The sequence below is a fragment of the Platalea leucorodia genome (assembly GCF_965183815.1).
Source record: "Platalea leucorodia genome assembly, chromosome: 1".
Classification (NCBI taxonomy): Eukaryota; Metazoa; Chordata; class Aves; order Pelecaniformes; family Threskiornithidae; genus Platalea; species Platalea leucorodia.
Window position 1 is genome coordinate 93,287,923 of NC_138823.1, and position 19,116 is coordinate 93,307,038.

The window sequence follows — 19,116 nt, forward strand, 5'->3', positions numbered from 1 at the left end:
ATCCCACAGGGTATCCTGCTAGCCCATAGTACTGCTTTTGTAACATGAGTTTCATGGAGGAAAAAATGTCCTGACCACACTGGAAATCATGCTAGAATAATTGTAGTTAAAGCAGTTGTTAAATATTGCTATTGCTTCAGCTGCGATGCAGCCAAAACCTAGAGGAAATTTAACAGTTCAAATCAGACTGTTTAAAGAAGTTACATGGCTTTGTGGATACCATTCATTAGTTTCTTTTTTAATGTGCACTACATAGCACTGATTAACGACTTGCAGTAGATGTGTGCACTTTTTTCCCAGCAGTTTCATATAGCAGATTAAAAACTTAGAGAAGAGCTGCAGGAGCTTAACTGACATACAGTTCAAAACACTTTGTGTGTGACGCTGTGAAGTCTGGTACTGTGTATCTGAAGCTTAGAGGCGAACGTTTCCAATATCGATTCAGCTAAATCTGGCAATGGGTGTAATGTAATTGTAAAGAATATGTATCAAATAATTTAAAAAGCAGGTGCCTTCCTTAGAACAGAGCAGTTGAAACCATAATTTTTTTTCTATTTATCCTCCTTTATGGGTTATTATTCCTAAATTTTCTATCAGCATAAGCAAATGAAACATCCAGGAACAGTCAAGTATCAGTGCTGTGCAGCTAGGTATGAAAAATATTAATCACTTAGGATCACCAAATTCTGTTTGTTGTTGTTTTTGAGGAAAGCTTTTATTAAAAAGTAATCAGGCAAAAAAAAGTTTTCAGACTGATTGACTGTTAGTGGCATAATTCGCCAAACAGAACAATAAATTGTAAAAATATTGCATACAACTGGATGGGTTTAAAATTTGAAATTTCAGACTCCCAGGCATCAATTTTCCTAGCTCTACCAAGTCATGTTCAAGCCTCAAGGCCAACACATTTAGTGCTCTCTTTTCAGAGGCGCTAAGAAACATCGCTAGCACCAGCAGCAGTTGCTTGCCCATGCAAGTACTGGCCTCCTACAGAGGCCAGAATGCTCGCTGTTGTTTCCTAAATTGGTGGCTCTGTGCCTACCCAAGACTCATTTCTGTTTCAGTCCCTCAGAGCTTAGGTTTCTAATAAGCCGGTCAACTCAGTCTTGAAACAGAACTGGTGGCTTACATACAGAGAACCACTCATTCCTCTTTGGTGAATCTTTCTCTTTCTTTGCTTTTCAAAAAAAAAAAAAAAAAAGCCAAAATTGAGTGACAGCTGTCAAACTGTGGAACTTCCTATGGATGGCTTTTCTAACTCCTTCACAGAAGAGCAGCAGCTTTTAGTATTCCTGCCTGATTTTTATTTGACTCTGACTTTCCCTCAGAACTTTTTTTCTTTTGACCTTCTTCATGTCTGGTGTAGTTTACTGCTGATGAGCAGAGGTACCTGCTGACACCACCTACTTTTTCTAAACAGTTATGTGTTTTTATCCTCCCCTCCTCCTTTTTGCACAGCAGGCAAGCTGAAAGGCTTGTTCAGCGAGAGGCAGCGGCAAGGTTAGCTTCCCAGTTGTCCATCTCAAATGAGGTTCCGATCTCACAAGAGTTGAAGTATGTCAAACCCGAGGTGCCTGGGTTAACGTTTCCCATGCGTTTCAGTTGTCCTAGCTGAACTTCAGTTCTTTCTTTGAACTCTTGAGTCTGTGGAAGATGTAAAAATATTTGCCACTCATATCCTCTCTCTCTATTAAGTTACTCGAGAAGGACTGGGAATATTTGAAGAGCTGTGCTGGCTTCTGGCACAGAAGCAGCATCCTGATGAGTTCAGATTTACCGTGTGTGCAACTTTTGCTCTAGTTGTGCATGCAAGTTTTTGTAGCCTCTTTGGGTCTTAAAATTACGCATATGGTATTGCAGTTCCAGCTTTTGCATGCTTATTCAGTCACTTTGGAGGTTTCATAGTAGAATGCTGTCATCTAAGTACTTGGGGGAAACGTAGCTCTGAGAACTACATGTGGGACAACTGGTAGCACTACGCCATCTGAAGATCTCCTGAATGACTCCTGCATTGGCAAGCTAGAAGTTTAGTTTCTGTTACTCCTCAGAACCACAAATCTTTTTCCCTTCTGCTTTTCCCATAGTTCACACAGTCATCCTTGCTACAGCTTTATGGTACTGTTAAAATTGCTTGTAAATGTAGACTTTCTGACAGATCTAATTTGTAAAAAAAAAAAGAAATAAAAATTAAAAAAAACTAATAGGTGATGTAAACTGGAGGTTAAATTTAATGGATAATCTTGCTAGATGCTTCACCAGTAAAAAGTACAGTGGAGTGCCCAAAATTGGAAGGTGCTATTTTAAAGTTTTTGTCAGCCATTGTGACAGTTGATGGCTGAAACTGTCCTTCATTTTTATGTCTTAAGTCTTCCCATCCATTTTTCTTTGGAGCAGTATTAGGGCTTTGTTAGTTGCAGCTAGAATTCCAGCAAGTCAGAGTCTTCGGTGTTAAGAATAGAGTGGGAGTGGAATGCATTTATGCTGTAACAGAATAATAACATTTTCCTGAGAGAAATTGCAAGGGTTTGTTGAGACTTTCTTTAACACATTTCTGTCAGAAGCTATGGAAAGGCATTGTATTTGTGCTTCAATATGCTAAATAAGAGGTATTTTAGACTTAAGAATGTTATGTTTCACTTGATTAGCCTAACAGTTGCAACCTACAGTTATATGGTGCGTTAGCTTTCAGTGCTGTATAATAGGCCTGGCAGCATGGTGTCCCAAAAACTGTAATTGCGTGGGCTGCTGAACAGTCGTAAAGAAAGCTGCACAAAAATTCTATTCTAGACAGAATTCTTTCATTTTGAAATGAATTTCACAACATATTCACAGTTGGATGCCACTGCTTGTATTTCCAGTGAATCATACTCCAGAAAAGTAATACTTTGCTTCAACAAAGCCTGTCACAAACAGTGCAGTGATATAAATCAGAAATTGGATATTTTTTAATTGTAATTTTTCAAAATATAGTACAGTTATTAACTATGCCTGCAGGTCCTGACATTCAGATATGTTTGGCTTTGTCTCCACATGCAAAAATGAAAGTCCTTGACAAATAAGAAAAAAAGAAGGGCTGGGGGGAAATACCCTTTTTACTTGTGCTCTATTCATGATAGGAAACTGACTCCCCAGCAGCAATGGTTGTCACAACACCGCATATTTAATAGCATAGTCAGAGCAAACCTGTTACACACTTACCTTTAATTTCCAGCCTAAGTTTACTGATGGTCAATTCATTTATACCTTCCTTTCTTGTGCCAGTGTTGTTCTTCAGCTTAGCTAGTTCTCCCTTCTCTCCCTGTCTGGTTCCACTTACTGGCATTTTTGGAGTGCGATTGCATTTTCTTTCCATCTTTGGTTTATTTAGCTTACCAAAACAAGGTCTTTTAGACTATTAGATGCTGCAGTTACGGCAACTACTGTAAGTTTCCTATACACGGACTGTCTGTAAACTGCATAGCTTTGCACAGTTTGTGCTGAATTATCCGCTCTTAAATTGCAAAACCTGTCTGAGAAACTGAGGAAATACTTGAGCTTGTGCTAAACCCGCTGATCCTGCAGTCACAGCAGGACGGGACCTGCTATGAAAGGTCAGGAACACCTAATTAGTGCTACTGGGATTGCAAGAAATAATCTCCTTTAAGCTCTCAGTTCACCCATTTATCTTTGTACGTGGTACAAGGATGCAAGATAAAATATGTCTGTTTATGCCCTTTCACTGAGGTTTAAGTTAACAATTTTATCGTACAGCTGGGATGGGCTAGCAATATGTGATAATAAGCTACTGTCACTTCATTTTTACCGTAAGTTCCATTTCAATTCCATTTAGTCAATTCATTTTTAATTCTTCAGTTAGAAAATATAAATGACCATTTTATATCTTAGGTGTGCACCACCAGACAGTGGTATTTAACACCTGGTGCTAATGTTGCTGATCTTAGTATTTCGTGCTTGTAGAAATTAACTGGTTATGGTAACTCAGTGATTGACTCTTTAAGAAATACGTTATGGAAGGTTTCCACAGACATAGTTGATAGGCAATTTTTACTAGCACAGTTAAAAGTTGTTTAATTTGGTTGCTCTCAGCAGCAGCAGACAGAAGTAGCAGCTCCTATCCTGAGCCAAGTTGCATGAACGCATGAGAAGAGGCATGCTGCCTCAGGAGCTTAGGTGGGACGGGTGGGAAACGAGGATTCTTCCTCGGAACCACATCACCGTCTTACGCAACACACCCACTTCGGTCTCCGTACATTCCAGCTTTTCACTCGCCTCCTTGATACCACTTCTTCCCAGCTCAGCCAGCTGGCCTCCTCTCTGCAGGACACACACCTGCCCTCTCTGTTTGACATAGCAGCCCCATCTCTGTACTTTCATTATGGCTCCCCGGCTGCACCAGGGTTTGAGTGAGATGCTTCCTTAGAGAACAATCAGTTGGGGCAAAGAAATGCTGTTTAGTTCACGAGTGAAATTTTGATTGACTAATGAACGTGCTCTGGCAGTGCTCAGGTATCCACAGAGAAGGGAGACCATCAAAGTCTTAATCTTGTGCAAAAGTAAAAACACGCAGTTTCCACATGAAAGGTCCTGCTGTCACAAGATGAGGCCGGTAGGCAGCCAAAAGCTGAATACCGCATGGGTTTGCAGACCAAAATCAACACTTTGCACCCTGAGGTTAACTGCAAACCTGCTCCCAAATTTGCCCTGTACCTCTTGGTGTGATTTGCATACCACTGTTCGGTGCCTGGTCAAGTTGTATTTGCTTGTGGGACGTGATACAAATTTTGTCCTCTGTGATATGAAGCCTGCAGAAGATTTAAACTGGGGCAGAGTGAAGTAGAAGAAGGAAAACAGTAGAAGAGGAAAAAGGAAGGGGGTGTTGCATTTCCACATATACCTGTGATCTTTTGGTGTGGTTCAAGTAGTGGCGTGTAGCATTCTTACTTTGTTTTGCAGGTTACAGGGGAGGAGGAAAAAAAGTCAGTTTCATAAAATTTCTGGTATTGCCCTATTCCTCCCTCCCTTCCTTTCTTGTTGCAAAAAATCACTAAGATAACAAGAAATTATAAGCTTGCAACCTAGTATACTGTGCTGTTGGACTTGTTGGTTTAGTTTAAATGGAAAAAGTGACTGAGATTTTTTTCAAGGAAAAGAATAAAGCGAGCGAGAAAAGGCATTAGAGATGTTTTGGAATGTGTGGGGAAAGGCTTGTATTTTTCTCCACCTTTTCCAGTTATTTGCATCTCTTGCAGAGTGAAAATAGTACATTCCTTCTCAAAAGGTCTTGATTCTTTTCTATGTTCAGAAACCAAACTGCTTTTAGTGAGAGCAGTAAAATCTTCTTTGATGCTTACCTCTTTGCTATGAACTTTTGAAACAGACTGTCTTGTGCAGAGCTCAGCTACATCCTGATTGCACACTGGAACCAGGGTCACTGTTCAACATCTCTCCCTCCGCTTTCCCCCAGGCACCCTCGCTTCCAACAGGAGACCTGTGATGCCCTCCAGGAAGCACTCTCCAGTCTAAACTCCAAGCTGCATCATGTTGTGCAGTGTAGGCGCAGGCGATGAAAGTGTTTGTACCTCGTGCAAGGGGGGCCCTGTCATCCTTTCGTCCTGCTCTTATAAAATGTTTGTCTATAATTGTCCGAGTAAGAAAGAACAAGTGTCTCTCTTTCAGATCTTGAAGCGAGTTGTGGGACCAGCAGTTAAAAAAAAAGAGCACAACTGAGATGGCAGTTGTGAGACATGACTCTGTTCTCCCATAGAATAACTCATTTTGTTGATCTCGGGTAACTCCTTTTAAAGCTATTTTTCGTAGCAGGATTAAGTTGCTGCATCGGTGTTATCTGAGGAAAGGTGGAGCAAGTAAGATGAACTGATTAAAGGTTCACTTTGTAATTTTTATAACAGCAGCCTTAATCACATTGTGATCTCTGAGCTGTGTGGTCTTTGTCCATGATTCTGATCTTTTACTGTCAATTGAATATACCAAAGGGAGCGATGGGGCCATTGCACTTTCTCTGATTCACACTAGAACAATTGAAATCAGAAGTTGAGGTCACGTGGATCGGTAACCCTCTCTCATTACTTTGTGTTGCACTTCCAACATTTATGCATACTTTCATGAGTTAAATGCTTTCTAATTTGCCTTTGCCTGCAAAGTGAAGTGCTCGGAAAGCAAATGGGGCATTTTTTGCCTATTTTAGATCTTACACAACTGAAGTCCAGGTCTGTAAAGTTACTCCAGAATTACAGCAGCGTAGGGGACTAAGAGCCTGTCCTAACTAAAGCATACCCTGCTGGATGCCCTTCTGTTAAGAATTCCCTTTTTAGTATAAATTGACAAGCATTTCATGTGCTTGGCAAATAAAATGCTTATTTGACTTCTCTACCCTCCCCAAGAGGAAATTTCTACTAAGGCATGACATCTCCTATAAACTGCCATGAGTAATATCTTCTGAACCGCTTTCAGAGAAACAAGAGTCCTTGGTATTTCTATCTATAATAGTAATTTACAGTCAGAGAAGCTCATAAAGTAGTAAGATCTTCTTGAAGACTGTTGTACAAACAAAAACCCTTGTCTTCTCTGTTTCTTTAGAAAAATTATCAAGCTGTAGTGCATGTTCTGTGCCATGGTATGTGTATTCTAGCAAGACATCCAGAATTTATTTTTTAATAATGCTAGGGTTTTATTAAATTTCAAAGTTGGTGAAGTTGGGTTGCCAGAGAAGAAGAATACTGAAACAGGAACCTGCTGGCTTCTTTAACCTTTTGCTGTAAGGAAATGTGCCTTTCTCCATTTGATTTGAAAAAGGAAATAGACTGGTGGTGTGGCTATGGAACTTTCTCTTTCTGCCTCTGATTGCAAAAGTGCTAGTAAAAGAATGAAAAGAAAAAGTACGGTATTGAACAGTAGAACATTATGGCTTTATTGAGACAACAGAATGAAAGTAATTATCCTGTTTGTTTTGTTTCAGGTGTCAGAAACTATTTGAAAGAAGCATTAGTGAATATCATTGCTGTGCATGCAGAGGTGAGGAAAAACTTGAGATTGTTTTATGCTTACATTCATATGAATAATTTCAGTGTACTTTGCGTGGTAAATCCTGAAAATTTCATCACCTCTGAAAATTGTAGCTCTGTTGAAGTGTCTTCATTGTAGATGTAAGTGCTTTGGGTTAGGTTTAGCCAACCAAGTATGCAACTGCTAACTTTTTTTAAGGGCAGGAGGAGAGGAACAGTTCCTGTTTATCCTCAGCAACACTCCATTACACCTTTTTATTTCCACTGGCTGATGAAGAGGAAAGCCAAAGTCTAAAGCTTAATTCTTCCCTTTTCATGCAGATTAGAGAGAGAGAGAGAGAGAGAGAGAGGATGCTCGCTTTCTCTGATTAACTTTATTTTCCACAACATGTGAAAATGAACTTGTGCTTTGCTTTGGAAGAAATGTTCAACATATGCAACTCGGAGTGAAAAGGCAATATATGTCATTCTTATACATAGGATAAAAAGTGGAAACCTAAACCCAGAAAGTTTTATAGTCTCTGTATAGCACAAATTGTGTTTGAATTATTTAGGTAGGTAATGGCTTATAATAGGGAGTGCATATGAAAATTAAAATATTATTATTAAAATAATATGCTTGCAGAGCTGCAGTTATTTGGCCTTTTGTGATAATATGCAGCAATTTTCTATAGTCCTTTAAATTACAGCCTCTGTTCTACATACTCCTTCCTTCTAATCATCAAGATTACTGTTGCTCCTGGTATAAGCATTGTTATTAATTATCACTCTTACCTTTCAAAATACCACAAGTATAGCTGCTCTACCTTTTCCATCTAATTAAAATCCGATGAGATTCACTTGAGAGTTTTGTTTATTTTATTGCTCCTTAAATTACAAGGATTCATATAAATTAAAATATTTTCAGAAACTTTAAATATCACTTGCAATATTTTTGATTCAATTTCAGTATTTAGTTACAGCAGTTTTCACAGAATCATTGCTGATTTTATCAAATGCTTCTGAATGAGGGAATAAGCAACACAATATATACCAACATGACATTCATTTTTAATGTTGTTTTTCAGTGTAGTGGAAATTAATAAAAATGAAAATGAGAGGCTTTGCTTTAAAAAATTCAAAGGCATTTGTGACTTATTGAGCTAATCCTGTAAACATGCATACTTGTTAAATTGCTGCAGCAGCAAGGTGCACTGCCTTGCTGACTTCATTGAGACCGATACTGATTTTGGCCCAAATAGTGTGGCCTCATAAATTTCTAGATGTGAAATATTACATAAATATGAAAATGTGTGTCAAGATGAAACTCCCATTTCCACTGTTTTCTGGAGAAATTCTGTAAGCTGGGTCAGATTTAAGTTTAGTTAGCAAAGCTGCAAGTTTCTGTAGTTTGAAACAGCAAAATCAACCATCAGCTGAACAGCGAGCATGGACTGAAGTGGAAAGAAAATTGTTTCTCTGCCTTTGAATTCAAATTTAACTGAAATCAAAGTAAGAGCTGCTTATTGCAAATTTGTGATGATTCACCGTTGCTGAGAATTTTTTTTTCCTGGATTCTGTATAGTAACTTCAAGAGTGCTCGTTGTGGGCACAAATATTCTCTTTCTCAGTAGAAGATTTTTGGGTGTGTTCCTGGTATGTTTGTGTTGAATTGCTCAGCAATATTTGCTGCTGAATAAGATGACCCCTTCCCAAATTGTTACTGGTTGTTTTTTTTTTTTTTTCTTACTGCACAGCTAAGTATGTCACTTACTGACCTTTTGTGGGTCAAAACAGTTAAAACAGGCTGCATGTTTGAATTAGTGATGATAACAGCTGATAGCTGACATATATGTGGTCAGTGTACTTAGCCAATGGTGCAGACTTGCCTTTTGGAACAGTCAGCTTTATGGGATCCCTGATACATAATTCATTACTTAAATCACTGAAAACTGTGTGGGAATCTTGCATTCTTCCCCCCCCCCTTAATTTACTTTTACACACGTAAACATGAGTTTTACACATGAGTATCTTCTGTTAATTACTACATTTCCTTGTCAGATAGGAGATCTAAACTTCACATAAAGCAAAGGCATTCTAGCAAAAAATCATTTCACTACCTAATTTTTTAGATCATTTTAAAGCACAGATCCGGAGGGAAGTGTCTAAAAACTCTATGCAGTTCATTTTCCTTCTTGCACCACTCCAGTCACATCATCTTCAGTTCCTTGTGTCGTCTTCTCCCCCAGCCCTGTGCAGCTTTATCATCACCTTTAAGACTTGACACAACTTTGGTCTGTCTAACCTATAATCTCACTTCCTCTTATATTCCAACCTCTTGGCCTGCATTTTCCCCAGTTCTGTGTAGAAAAATCATACTTTTTTTAAATTTTTAATTCACCAACAATTTCTCACTTCCTTAAAGCTCCCTTTAAGGAAGATTGGTTTCTTCATGCTTTCCTTCAGGCATAGATCTAATGTTTAATTTTGTGTTGCTGTTTTGTTACAGTTGCTATTCAAAACCTCAAATGGAGGATCCAAGAACTGCTTTAAAGAGTTTTCCGAATAAGCACTTAAAAAGATGGTCGTGATGTAGGGTAATGTTTTTGCCAGGGAACTAATAAATGGCAGTGGTGGATGAATCTAAATGAAAATCCATTACACCACTGTACTCTCAAACCCTTTCAAAGGCTTATCTCTGCCACAGAGTGTAAAGACACTAGCCATTTGATAGTGGTCAAATATAAAGGATTCTAGAAAAAATAGCAAAATACGTGGGTAAAAAGTGGCTGAATGTGTAATTGAGTCAGTCAGTCTCACAACCCTGAATTAAAGGTGCTATCTACAAAACAGCAGTCTATGTACAACCGCCTGACTACCTGTGTCCATCAGCCAAGAGCACATATTTTGAAGCCTAGCTGCTTTTAGGCATTGCAAGAAAGTTGTTGTTATTGCATATCATATAGCTAACATTGCTGTTAACGGAGGTGATTTGTCAAAGCGCAGGACAAGCATCAAAAGAAACCCTTGATATTCCAGTTGCTTTGAAATTTTTTTGTCCATTGGTAAAAATGAAGTGATCCTGTCAATCAAAGTGTTTAATGCTTTTTACTGAAATGTTACTGTAAAAAATATTTCTGTTAATATAGGTATTGTGCTCATGATTCTTCTTTCATAAAAATCAGGTGTTTACCATTTCCAAAGACTTAGTTCCTCGGGTAATGTCAAGGGTTGTAGAAGCAGTCTCTGAAGAACTGAGTCGACTGATGCAGTGTGTTTCATCCTTCAGCAAAAATGGAGCTTTACAGGTACCTGAATACTTTGTACTGCCAAACATCTGAATATAGATAACTGAGAATAACAGGGAGGTATAATCTGTGTATTTGTTGGATTTATTGTAGCAGTGAAAGCAAGGAGATAAAAAGGATTAGTATACAACCTGTTCCAGATTTACAGATGAATACCCTTTGGGATACTGGCTCTTGGGTTTGATTATATTTTAGTGTTGTTTTTGTGTCTGAGTGCATAAAAGCTTACCTATATCTTATAACATAAAAAGCGTCGTAATGGTATCTGTTTGAAATGTCATTAAATACTGTCTTTGACCTGTCATCCAAAAAAATACTTTTAAAAGAATAAACCACTTTGTGATATTTTGAGATTTAAAAATCTTGAAAATATGAGGCGGTAGGATCTTGCAAGTCTTTGTAAAACTAGTCACCTGTCTGTTATACTATTTCTACATTAGCACTTTGTTGCAGCATGGGTAGAACAGATACTCTTACACTGCCTTCTTCATTTACAGGTGGGTTGGTAGTTGTACCTACTCTTGGATACGTTTTAAAGGACTCTAAGAAAAAATAATTTTAAAAAAAATCCCTTTGAGTCAATGATTACTATGGCTGTAACAGGCCAGAAGAGCAAACTCCCAGTTTTCATTGTATGTGACAGCATTCTTGCATTATGATGGGAAAATAATTATCCAATTGCAAGCCTTATTTTTCAGTTTCTTGTAGTAATTGCACTGGACAGAGAATTTATGTAGGAAGATTGCAGCCAAATAAGATTGACTGCCTATTTAAAACCAAATCAATGAATGGCAACAAAGCTACGCATATATCATTCTTGTTTGACTAGACAGCCCACCGTATGAACTTGCTGCCTAAACTCATAACTGAAAGGATAATCTCTCCCTTCTATAAATTTGTCACTCGTGGTCGTTTTCTGTTCCTCTGAACACAAAAAATCCTGTCTGGGAGACAGCAGCAGTGTGAGAGTGATCTGAGCCTGGTCAGACTGATCAAAAAATACCCATTCCCAAAGAGAAGCCTGAATCTGTAGTCCCACATCCTATGACCCACAGTTTTGCAGGGTTTGCCCTTCCACCATGTTTATTTAGGCTGTGGTACTTGAGAATGTGACACTTCCCCATGGTACTGCTACCTCCTAAAATGTAGGAAAGACTCCAGAATCTTATGTGTAGGACTTCAAAAAGTCCAAGGCTATTCAGCTTGGAGCACCATACAAACAGAGGTGAAACATTCTGTGGTGAGAAAAGCATTTCTTATGAGTATGAAATTGGTGGGTGGCTATGTCGTATTCTGTGCCAGAAAGTTCTGGCACTACAAAAGCATAAATCTCAGCTGGCTTCCTATGTAGGGGAGAGATGAGGGGAAGACCTAAAAGCAAAAGCCTTTCATTAGAACTGGAATTAGATGTCTGTGTTGCATTATAAAAAGTTTTGTTTTGGAAGATGAATGTGGTATTAGTTGGGTCTAAATGTAGATCAGTTTCTGTAATGGCTAACTGGATTAAATTGTGTCTTCATGATAAACAAGAATGGAATATGACTTTGAATGAACTTCACTTTATATTTTTAAATGAAATTACTTAAAGTATTGATCACATGCAGGATATTTGTATTTCGTATAAAACCTCTGATGATAATGATTGCTTTTCAAACACTAAAGGACAATCTATGAAATTTCTTTAATTGTTGAGTTCATTCTCCACTGTAGTTTGCCTAGGTGAAAATCAATACCTAGACACACAGTACAGTGCAGGAGTAAAATCCCCAGCTTGTGTGCCCGCCAGGTGACAGACAAGAAGCAGAGCACAACCATTCTACTTCCTCATCTGATGGAAAAAAATAAATTCAACAGGAAAACCAAGAATAAAATGTGTATTGACAGATTTTTGTACTCTTTTGTTTCCTTCCTCCCTGGCCAAGCTGTGCTGTGAGAAGTTAAGCTCACTGTATTTAATTTAAAAAAAAAAAAAAAAAAAAAAAAAAAAAAAAGTCAAATTAAGGTAGCGTCCTTCTATCTTTCTATCACAGTACAGAAGAGATGGAAAAGGATTGAAGATTTATTACTGTTACTGAGAGACAAACTAATGTTTTCAGACTGCTACATAGTGACCATACAAACAGTTTGACTTGAATCAAAAGTATGAAATTGTTCCTTCTAGCAGTCTCCTGACATAGCAGCATGGCAACCAAAAATACAGGAAACAAACTGATAAAAGCCAAGGCTTCTTACAACTGCAGTGTGCAATGATATTTGCCTCTAAAAAAGATGAAGTTTTGGGATACTGATTTTCACTTGAAGAAAGGACATTGCATCATTGTTTCAATATTTGTATTACTGTTTTTAGGCAAGACTTGAAATCTGTGCGTTGAGAGATACCGTGGCCATATACCTAACACCTGAAAGCAAGTAAGATGTGCTGTAACGTCTGTTTTTTCAATGTAACAGAATCCTTTGTAAACGTGCAAAGGCATGTAATGTAAATTAAGCATTAAGACATTTTGCTTCGCATAGAATATGTGGTATACTAGGTAAATATATGAAAAACGGATTACTAGCAAGGTTTTATCAGTTGAAAGAAAATAATTACTTTTTTTGGTTTTTACTTGAATTTTTAGACACAAACTAGTATTTGCCACTCAAAAAAAAAGTAAAACTTTTTAATAGTAGTACAGCTGCTGAGGAAAATATGCTAAAACAAGACAAAAGCAGATGTCACTGAGTTTTATCCAGTTTTTCACAGCAATTGCATAAAACACAGAGCAAAGAACCTGCCAGACACATCAGAGAGGCTACAGAACTGGACACTGGCAGGATCCCCTTATAGAGACAGGGAGGATTAGGGGTCTCCACAAGCTTGTACAATACCCTACTCCTTCTCCACACACCTAATCAGGGAAAGCAAATTCAGCTTCACCCTGTCTCTTAGAATGAAAGCCTTCAAAAGGCTTTCAGCAATTTATCATTTCTCAGTGAGGTGCAAGACCAAAGATAAATAGTGTGGGACGTACTCACACATTAATATAAAGGGAGAAAGAAAAGCATTAGCAGCAGCAGTGGTTGATGCAGTCAAGGCATGTAAAAACAGACTATGATAGCTGTCAGCAGTTCTGAGTAAAGTTGATTGATTGAAATTTCTAGGTGATTATGTTGGGGATTGAACATGGGCAGGTTCATTCATTATTTTAATTACCTACACTTCTGTTAGGATTGGCGTTACATGTTCCCGCAGATGGCCATTTGGTCATCTTACCTAATAAACATTTTGTAGGAGATGTTGCGGGTCTTGAGGGCCTAATGTGTCTTCGTAGTGTCACAGATAGTGTCCTGTGGTGTCACTGCGTTCCCTTTCGAAAGACTTGCTTCCCTATTCTGAGTGCCCGATAGTGATGAAGGCCTCTTAATGAACACTACTTGGCGCTGGCTCAAATTGGATAAAATGGGAGTGGTATTGTCTCTAAACAGCATAGGGGCAAAGTACAGTGAACCCTGGAAGCTGGAGCTTCATAGATGCCTTTTTGTTCCTGGACTTGTTGCTAGTAGTAGTTGCCACAAGTCACCATATTAATCTTTTGCTGACAAGATTGTATCTATCTGTGCAGGTCCTGCATTGTTCCCTGCACTTCTGTTCCACATCTGTTGCTCAGAGAGCGGTGGAAACCCCATCTTTAGAGTTACTCAAAACTTGACTAGATAATGCACCAAGAAACCTCCTCTAACCTCGAAGTTGGCCGTACTTTGAGAGAGGGCTTGGACCTGAAGACCTCCAGAGTTCTCTTCCAACCTAAATTATTCTATGAATCTATGTTTCCTCAATGCAAACCTACTGTAATTGTCTGTGTAGGCCCCCTTTTGTAGCGGAGAACGCAGTGACCTGTCTACTGACCACAGAAAGCCACAATCCATGTTTTATCTGTGCTTCATACTCTGATGGTCACTTAGTTTGAGGCAGAAGGCAGGCTGGCAACTATCTGTAATTATTGAAGAGTCCAGGATGTCAAGCACAGTCTTAAATCAGCTGCTGATTTAACATTTCTTGTTGATGTATGGTATACATCACTTTAGGAGTGTCAAGAGGCCTGCTTGAACCCATGACCGCTTTATGTTCAATTTGCGCATGAATGTCAGGTCTCAAGTTAATATTTTGTTAATTTATTGAAATAAGAATGGATAAAATATAGCATATCTTCATGGAATTTACAGGGAGAAACTGTGAATGCTGAGACTTGTACCAGTGGAATATGCATATTTTTGTTTTCTTTGCAGCTCGAGCTTTAAGCAAGCTTTGGAAGCCTTGCCTCAGCTCTCAAGTGGAACTGACAAAAAGTGAGTATAATGCACCTTCTTGTTTCCTTTTTGGTCTTTGCAGCCATTGCTTTTTACTCTTGTATCAGAACTTTGTTAGAAGAGGGTTAATGTTCGTTGTATTTGACCCTTTTGAATTAGAGAGCAGAAGCCTCTTTGGACAGAGTTAAGAATAAGCTAAGTTCTTGTTCATCATGGCCTATTAAATTACACGGAAGAGCTGATGGCTTTGTGGCATTATCCCTCTTGCCCATCCTAATCTTATCAGTTCAATGTAGCTTTGTATTTATTTTGTAATTTCAGTCTATTGTACCCTTCCTTGTTAATCTTAAAGTTTCTGTGAGGTCCATTTTCTTGTCTTACTGAGTTTAGCAGCAATAAAAAAAATGGCCAAGGAACAAAGTCCCAGCTTTTGCCAGCTAATATATAGGGGACTCTTAAAACGGGCCTGTTTCGCTTTAAAAACAAATAAGAAGGGTCTGTGGTTCTTTCTTAACATCAGGAGGAGGAGTTTTTCGTTCTTCCTTCCCCACTGTAGGAACCTTTGACAACCAAGCTGCTTTGCTGCATCCAACCTAGTATTTGGTAGTCTGTTTTACAAGCATAGCTTAGTAAGCAGTAGTATGGTAAAACTAGGATGGATTTGTAATGAGTATATTAGTGTAAGTATAGATGTTTTGAACTTGAGATTGGTATTAGGGTACTTTCAGGAACTGAACTGCATCAGTCAGTTGGCACTTAACAGTCACAATTTAGAATATTTTGTAGACACATGAAGAGACTGTTTGTGCAGCCCGTGGTCTGCGGACTGTGCCTTCTTCAGGTGTCCTCTGTCTATTTATTCAAACCTACTCCTCACTAGCCACAACAAGTCTCAAGATGCCTCCTTGCCTTACTTAGCTCTTATGCTTTATTAAAGATAGGAATCAGTTTTGAGTAAGGAGAGTTCTTTCAACTCAGACTTTCCGAAACACCTGTAGAAATTTTTTTTCACTTAGTCACAACCATTTGAGATTCATGGGACAGATGAGAATCAAGAACTGCATCATTTTTATATCTGCCTCCGAGTTCTGAGCCTTAGACAGTGCAAAACTTGTTCTGTTTCCCAGGTCGTTACACCACAATTGTCATTGTTCTGGGTAGCTTATTGTAATCTAAAAAATAACACACATTTGTGCACTGATTTAGAGCTGTTAACTTCTGTTCATTCACAGTCATTACTATGATAATAAATGATGAATGTGGCCGTAGTCATCTTCCAGAGGACCTGCTGAGGAAGCAGATACTGTTTTTTGTGGTTCAAGTTGTTGTTCTTGGGTTTGTTTGGGTTTTTTTTAACATACAGTATAATTTCTGCTGTTACTGCTGTTCAATAATCACAGCTTGCCAAAAAGTTGAGGTGATACATGTCTGCCCTATCTAGCTTGTTTTTGAAATAGAGCAAAAAGTTTGGAGAGCACATTCTTCCCTAAAATACAGGGAAAATAAAACAGACTCTTGCCCAAGACTGTAAAACTTCATAATGCATCTTCACTGTTACAATAAATATCTCCTACAGCAGAGCCATCAACACCCTTGGTCCTATCTCTGTAGTTTGTGGATTATAATAAATATTATCCACTGCACCAAGTACCTTCTTGGCAGCAATGTAGATATGAACGAACCATTGTTATGCTCCAAAATGAACTCGTACATAGTTTGTTATCTATAAAGGACAAAAACCCATGGTTGCCAGTGAATTAGTGTTTCTCCTAGACCAGTCAACACTGATCTTTCAGCCACGATACTTAGGAGAAATCTACAAAATACCTTCCAAAGACAAGTTTGAGAACTGAAATTTGCAATTCAGCTACACACGAAAAGCTGTAGCCTTGATAAGGGATATTGGTTTTATGGCACATAGTCTGTCAGTTTCTGGGTTTTCCTTACAGAATTGTCTTATGACACTCTCTACCAGTCCTTTTGCCACTGTATTTTGCAAATATGTTTCTCTCAAGTTGATGATCTTTATCTGGAAGGAAAGCCATATAAAGGGCTATTTTATCACTTTGATAAGATCTCTGTGGCGAAGTCCTCCTCTGGCCACAGATCATGCTGACACACTTGGTATACTTCTAAATATCTATAATATGATATTTGAATAGATTCAATTTTAGACCCTTTATTTAAGCAGACAATGTACTTGAAGTCACAGACAGAATAGTCAAAACTTTTGGTAGTTGTTCCCTTTTCAGAATCTGCCAAAGTTGTAACTATTTTCCTTTTACAGGTTACTAGAAGAGTTACTAAACAAATTTAAAAGCAGCATGCACTTGCAATTGACCTGTTTTCAAGCTTCTTCGTCAGCAATGATGAAAACATAGACAACAATACAATGCAGGCAACTCAAAAGACAAATGTGCTTAAATGTCACCCATTTTTTCTGTGCTTCTTCAATTCCTTTGAAGACTCTGAAGAAAACAAAAGGAATTTCATTGAAAAAGAAGTTGAGAGATACGACTCTTTGAATAATGGTATGGGGTATCCTGCTGAATGAGAATTCTGGTCATAAGTACCTTGATAAAATGGTTTTCTGTCTACTGTATTTCATTCCGTGGAGGGGATTAAGCCAATTTTGTTTACATACACTCTTCTTGGCTGTATGTTCATGAAGAAATATTCATTGGTGTGCTGCAATCTGTTTCATTTATTACAAATACATTGAAATGTATTTTTCGCAAATGTCACCTTAAATTTGAGTATTACTCCTGTTGTTCAGTGTATCAATCTGTTATTTTCTAGATGTAGAGGGATACTGATGTAAGTGACTGGAAGACTCAACTTCTATAAACTATTGAGAAGTATGTAATAAATATTACTACATACAGCTGACTAATAAGTGTTCAGATACAATATGGAGAAGGACACTGCTTCTTTTGCATTTAAAAATTATCACTTTTTTCTGTTATCTACAGTTTTAGTGGTTGTAAGTCTGATTTCTTGGGAGGCTTTTGTTTTCTTTTTTCTTTTTTAATGAAAGATGTTCCTGCCTCTTTTGTTTCTCACTGTATTGGAATCTTAATGATAACCTTCACATTTGAAATAAGCTCTCCTTTCGCTGGCAATTAACAGAAGTGCGCTCCAAGTTTATAAGATTAGTAGAAGTTTTTTAAAAAACTGTTCAAGTAAGTATTCTTTGGTGTTAAGGAGTAGAATAGTTAATAGCCTCTCGCATAGTCAGAAGTAAGGAGGAGCACAATATGTCATTGGTTTTGCTGCTTCCTTCTTACTCTTCTTGTCTTTTCTTGTTCTTACAGGCTCACTACCACTGCCTTCCTCTTCCCTCTTGTTAGTCAGTCCTCTTTTCACCACCAGTGATTGAATTTGTGTGGAGGGGAGTAGGGATTCAGGGGGAAAGAACAATTTTGCTGCCATTAAGATACAGTTACACAAAGATCAACACCTATCTTCCCAACAGGGAAGATTTGGCACTGACTTTCATTTTGGGACAAGATATAAGATGCAGGAAGCTATAACAAGAGAGCAACTAGTAGAAAGTGGTCTTGTATTGGGGGTGAGTAGTGGGTTTCATTTTGTAACTGAAATCATGACTTGCAAGTAAAACATGCAGTAATAATGTATTCTTTCTGTATTTACAGTCATTTTGAGTGGGACTTTTCAGAAACAGTGCACTGACTTTTCAAACAATTTTTTTAATGTCAGCTGTTTTCTTTTGCCAGTTCAGTTATGTGCTTTCAAAATACAGCGGGCAGTTCCTGTAATATGAGATACTGAAGAAACAGCTTGATGCTCATGTATTTACTCGTTAAAAAAATTGTGTGTAAGTAGTAATAAATAGGATGTTGAATGGAAGTTTGAAACTTCAAATATATGTCATTAACGGCTTTCAGGGAGAATCATTAAACACCTGGAGCAATGTTGTTTGGTTAAATGTTGTCCGTTCTAAGTTGGTCATAGTCTCAGCTGCTGGTGTTAACTGAAATAGTCATCCAGTTAGCTCAATCTGTAAAGGGTTTCGCTTCAGAATAATAAAATATTAACAAAAAGATGGTCATAAGCTCTCTTTGAATTCCTAACTTTCCAAGAAATGTGATTTCTTTATGAATTTTGCCAGTCTACATTTGTATCAGACATATTCCTAAGTACTGAAAACATACTTTATCATCTGTACTGAATAAATATATATTCAGGCATCTCTTTATTGTAACATCGTTCTCTTACTCATCTTCTGTTACATCAGCTTGTTGTTTGTCTTTAAAACCTGAAGTCAGGTGTTTGTGTCTAGTTACCTTTCTGAAGTAACACCTCAGAACATGTCATTGACAGCAAAAGAGAGAATAATGTGTAAGGGATGAAAATATTACTTGAATTCAACCCAATATGAAATAAATGGTCAGGGTCAAGTCAGAGCACTGGATTTCCTTAATTCCATCAAGTGGATTTATTGAAGTCAATGAGCATCATGCCGCAACACGATCTATTGGAATCCCTTTGCGTGGGAG

The 19,116-nt window shown here is 38.0% G+C and overlaps 1 protein-coding gene across 2 annotated transcripts in view; it reads left to right on the forward strand.

Moving 5' to 3' along the window:
- The window catches only part of EXOC2 (exocyst complex component 2), a 135,152-nt gene extending 116,435 nt beyond the window's left edge, over positions 1 to 18,717 (forward strand). For both annotated transcript variants that reach the window (XM_082314829.1, XM_082314830.1), the window contains exons 24-28: positions 6,977 to 7,032; positions 10,187 to 10,309; positions 12,657 to 12,718; positions 14,576 to 14,635; positions 16,884 to 18,717. In XM_082314829.1, coding sequence (XP_082170955.1) covers positions 6,977 to 7,032; positions 10,187 to 10,309; positions 12,657 to 12,718; positions 14,576 to 14,635; positions 16,884 to 16,977 — 395 coding nt within the window. In that variant the 3' untranslated portion in view covers positions 16,978 to 18,717. The remainder of the gene's footprint in view (positions 1 to 6,976; positions 7,033 to 10,186; positions 10,310 to 12,656; positions 12,719 to 14,575; positions 14,636 to 16,883) is intronic.
- Positions 18,718 to 19,116: the final 399 nt, after the last annotated feature.